Source organism: Octopus bimaculoides, chromosome 24 (genome assembly GCF_001194135.2).
Source record: "Octopus bimaculoides isolate UCB-OBI-ISO-001 chromosome 24, ASM119413v2, whole genome shotgun sequence".
In the NCBI taxonomy this organism is placed as follows: Eukaryota; Metazoa; Mollusca; class Cephalopoda; order Octopoda; family Octopodidae; genus Octopus; species Octopus bimaculoides.
The window spans coordinates 13,435,970-13,441,109 of record NC_069004.1 but is presented as its reverse complement, the minus strand read 5'-3'; the positions used below and the strand labels follow the sequence as shown (position 1 = coordinate 13,441,109).

General features: G+C 36.7%; 1 protein-coding gene across 1 annotated transcript in view; it reads right to left on the bottom strand.

Annotated features, from left to right (window-relative positions):
* LOC106882744 (dihydropyrimidine dehydrogenase [NADP(+)]) overlaps nucleotides 1–5,140 on the bottom strand; it is a 56,733-nt gene that overhangs the window by 39,146 nt on the left and 12,447 nt on the right. The window contains exons 2-3 of the mRNA XM_052976520.1: nucleotides 3,017–3,127; nucleotides 403–485 (exon numbers count right to left, since the gene is read on the bottom strand). Of these exons, the coding sequence (XP_052832480.1) occupies nucleotides 403–485; nucleotides 3,017–3,127 (194 nt within the window). The remainder of the gene's footprint in view (nucleotides 1–402; nucleotides 486–3,016; nucleotides 3,128–5,140) is intronic.

The window sequence follows — 5,140 nt, the reverse complement described above, 5'->3', positions numbered from 1 at the left end:
GCTGTACTCATTTCCAACCCTCACCTTACTGGCCGCATCTCTGTACATGGCTCGCACAGCTCTCACTAGCCATTCTTCTATCCCAAGTTTCCTCATTGACCACCAGATAAGGGATCGGGGGACCCTGTCAAAGGCTTTCTCCATGTCAACGAAAGCCAGGTACAGAGGTTTATCCTTGGCTAGGTATTTCTCTTGCAACTGTCTCACTAGGAATAAGGCATCAGTAGTGCTTTTACCTGGCACGAACCCAAACTGCATCTCATCTAAATTGATTCGCTCCCTAATTAGTTGGGCTATGACCCTCTCTGTAACTTTCATATAAGCATAAAAGAATCAAAGGATCAAAACAAAATATCTGGTGGGCAGGGTTGTAAAAATAGGTTTAAGTACAACATCACTAACCTTCCTGCTTCCCTGAGAGCAGCTCTTTCACTTAAGGTGGTGGGTTTGATATCACTGAAGTCTTTGAAATAATTGTGACATGACTACAAAAGGAAGAATATACAGATTACAATATATATACATATCATCATCATCACCGTTTAACATCTGCTTTCTATGCTGGCACCAGGCTCCAATCTGATCTGGCAAAAGGTTTCTACAGCTGGATGCTTTTCTAATAACCACTCCGAGAGTGTAGTGGGTGCTTTTTACATGCTTTATAAATATATATCATATCATATATATTTACATACCGTAAATCCTCGAGTATAATCCGCACTTTTTTCCCAAAATTTAAAGGTCAAAATTTCTAATGCATACTATATACGAGGTTAAAAATGAAAAACATTTTCTAAGCAATGTCCGAGTCTCTATTTGCTGTCCGGCAATGTTTATTCAGGCGCATTTTGTGATGTCGGGCTTGTAACTGATAGTGATAAATATGTAAAGGCAATTTATTTAATATTTATTTTTCACTGACGTTATTACTGTTATTTCTTTACTTTCTGCAAACAAAGTGCACAAAAAGGCTACATGTTTGCATTATGTTATATATGCAATAATAATAAAGGACGTTACCGTATATACGTTTACAAACCAAGGACGTTATATAGACCTCATTGACTCAAGTTAGAGAAGGGGTGCGTATTATACACAAGGTTTAGGTTTTTCAGAGGTACAGCCCCCCTAAAAATCCCCTGCGTATTATACTCAAGGGTGGACTATACTCGAGGATTTACGGTAAACGCATGCATGCATGCATACACACACACATACATACATGTATTAACTGCATTACTTCAAGTTTCATAACTATAAATATATCAAAGTCATTACATGGCTTTGGGATGAAAGGGATGAAGAGAATAAATATAACTTCAAAGTGAGAATAGGTGGGGGTGGGGTTACACCGATGTTTCAGTTCACAGGTTGAAGTTGACAGGTAAGATGTGATTTCACATGGTGGACCAGACAACTTAGCAGTCAACAGTTTGTGGGGAGGCAATAAATTGATTACATTGACCCTTGTACTTACTCAACTAGTACTTTATTTTATTCACCCTGAAAGGATGATAAACAAAATCAACTTCAGCAGAATTTGAACTCAGAATGTAAAGATGGATGATTACTGCTAACCATCTTTCCCAGCATGCTAATGATTCTGCCAGCTTGCTAATTGATAATAATAATGGTTTTAATTTTTGGCACAAGAACAACAATTTTGGTGAGGGAGGGGGTAAATTGATAACATCGAACCCCAGTGTTCAACTGGTACTTATTTCATCGACCCTGAAGGGATAAAAGGCAAAGTCAACCTCGGGAGAATTTAAACTCAGAGCACATAAAGATGGGCAAAATGCAGCCAAGCATTTTGTCCCATGTGCTAACGATTTTGTCAGCTTGCCACCTTAATAAATAATAATAATAATCCTTTCAACTATAGGCATAAGTCCTGGAATTTTGGGGGAGGGGACTAGTCAATTACATTGACTCCAGTGTTTCACTGGTACTTAATTATTCGACCCTGAAAGGATGAAGGGCAAAGTTGACCTTGGTGGATTGGAAAGGCAAAAGCCATGATGTTGCAACCCATTTCTACACCTGAGTGAACCTGAGCAACATGAAATAAAGTGTCTTGCTCAAGAACACAACACATAGGTCCATCTGAGAATCAAACTCATTACCGCATGATTGTGAGCCTGACACTCTAACCAGTGAGCCATGAGCCTTCACATAACCCTCACACATATACCGGAATGTAACAATAAGAGTATTTCTGTTTTGAGTGGTCACTAGTGAAACAATTTGGATGAGTTGAGTCGAATTGATATCAATGAATGTAAGAACACAAATTCTGTTTAGGTATTCTACATAAACAAAACATTTATTATATTGTTAAACTAAATAATGTATTACCATCATGATCTATGACAGAAGAATGTTTACACCAAGTTAAAACAGTTCAACAATTTATGAAGTATTTGTGTGCTAGGAATGACTGTAGCGTGAGTGGTCTGTCTGGCAGTATGACAGGTATATGTCACCACTACTTGCTAGTGGCAAGAGAATTGTATTTATAGTTTCTGTTGATGAAAAAGAAGTGCAAGAAACAACTTGCTGATATGATCCTGTTTCACAGCAGTCCAAGTAGGCAGTTTCTTACTGATGTCACCAATAATTGAACAAATAGCATGCACGTTGATGTAGTGATCTCGGCCAAAGATCTGACTGGTCAGTCATGTGCTAACATTATTAATCCCAATCAAAAATCCTGATTGATGGACATAGCAATCCAGTTTCAATTCCTAGGTGCTTTTGGAATCACCAAATATTACTGCTAGAGACATATACATGTCCACCAACTGAAGAGACGAATACTGATGGATAATGACACAGAAACAATAAAACAGGCAGAAATCAGAGAAAATAGAAAGGAATAGAGATAGTTATCCTTATGTGACACATCTACAATGTATAGTTAAATATAAGATCAAGGAGTCCTTAAGTGGAATATCTACAATCTATAGTTAAATATAAGATCCAGTTACTGACTGAAAACTCAAATTCAACTTACATTGCAATTTTTGTTGTCATTTCTCTTCCATAGTTTTTTGTATTTTTTGGTCTCAGTTGTCGCTTTCACATTGGCAAAACGAGGTGTCAATGGGTTTAATGACAATATATTCTGAAAGGAAAAAAAAGGACAACATTATATAACCATCACTGTCACCACCACCATCATCATCATCACCAGACTAAGTACTTATAGAGTATTTAGTCTCATTACACAACTCTCTGGTTTCAAATCTTACAGTAATAACCATTTATATACTTGGGCCACTTTCATTGAATACATTCCTCACAAAGAAAATTTTAAGTCATCATTGTCATCATTAACCCATAAACTGCGATAGGCCACCTCAGTGGCGAACGCAACAGTGTGATAGGCCACCTCAGTGGCCAACGTGACAGTGCGACAGGCCACGGAAGTAGGGCATGATCTGACCTAATTTTGATGACGTATAATGTATGCACATGATACCCTTTCACCCCAGAAACAGTGTAGCCAATCACAGAAGGTGTTAAGAAACACTGAGTATTTTTTTCAAGTGATAGATCGATGTTGACCTTTACCTAAAATAGGTTCAGCAGCTCGTGTTACATACAGCAAAATCCCAGCAGTTCATGGGTTAATCATGAAATCTCAGAAATGCGCTCACCTAAAGGAATAAAAAGTTATTTAATTTTTGCACCTGAACCCTTTAGCATTCAGATTATTCTGTCCAATGAAATCCTTATTTATTCACACTGTTTTGAATTAATCATACATTATCTTGTTGCTTAGGGTTTTCAATGATATGATTGTATATTTTTAGAATGACATAGTTGGATAAGTATGAGGGCCAGATCTGATTAGTTCGAACATAAAGCAGGTTGAATATTTAGACTGGATATGGCCAGCTTAGATGCTAAAGGATTAAATTAAATGTTTTTTTTTTTTCTTTGTTCTTTTAGGTAACACAGCTCATCAATAGTTTCCTTGGATGATAGCTTTGATTCTTTCAGGGAATAGAGAGAGAAATCAAGCAATAAAGAGAGAAAGAAACAATGATAGAGAAACATTATATAAATACTATCTTCTGCTATAGCCTCAGGCCAACAAAGCTTTGTGAGGGGGTTTTGTAGACGGAAGCTGAAAGAAGCTCATTGTGTGTATGTCTTTATGTCTGTACCAGTCCCCTCACTTGACAACTGGTGTTGGTGGGTTTACATCCCTGTAACTTCTTTGTATGACAAAAGAAACTAATGAGATAAGTTTCAGGCTTAAAAAAAATTAAAATACTAGGTACTGGAGTCGATTCATTCAATTAAAAATTCTTCAAGGGATGGCCATAGTCAAGTGACTGAAACAAGTAAAAGAAAGATCTTCTGGGTTCAGTTTCACAGTGTAGCATCTTGGAAAAGTCTCTTGCTCAAGCACACTACACACAACCCAGTCTGGGAATTGAACCCCCAACCTCAACATTGTAAGCCTGACACTTTAATCACTGAGTCATGCACCCTCATGCATGTGTGTGTGTGTATATACAGTAAAAAGTTACACTATAAATAATAATAAAAATGGAGAAGAGATGTTGGATATGATGAATATTTATAAGAAATATTTCCTCTTTCTGGACTCCTCAAAAAGTTTGAACTGTTCTACTTGAACTTATTCTTTCTCTCACTTATATATATATGTGTGTATATATATATATATATATATATATATATATATATATATATATATATATATATACATATATATATATATACTGTATATTTTGGTGTATAAGACAACCTTTTAGAGCCCAAAAATCACACCAAAATTGAGGGTTGTCTTATACAGGGTCCGGCAAAATGATCCGACACATTTGTAGGTTTAATAAAAGGCAAATAAATTAAAGTTACAAAAAAGTTTTTTTCATTTTCGAAAGGTACATATAATGCCATTTTGTTTTGTTTGTTTCGTTTGCCGCAGTGAATAAGCAAAACTTCAGATACTGGGCCAAAAACAACCCTCGTGAGTTGCATGAACGCCCTTTGCATTCTCCTCGGGTGACTGTGTGGTGTGCGGTATCAGAATTCGGTATATGGGGTCCGTACTTCTTTGAAGAAGACAACGTTACAGTGACTGTGAACTCTGATCGATATTGTG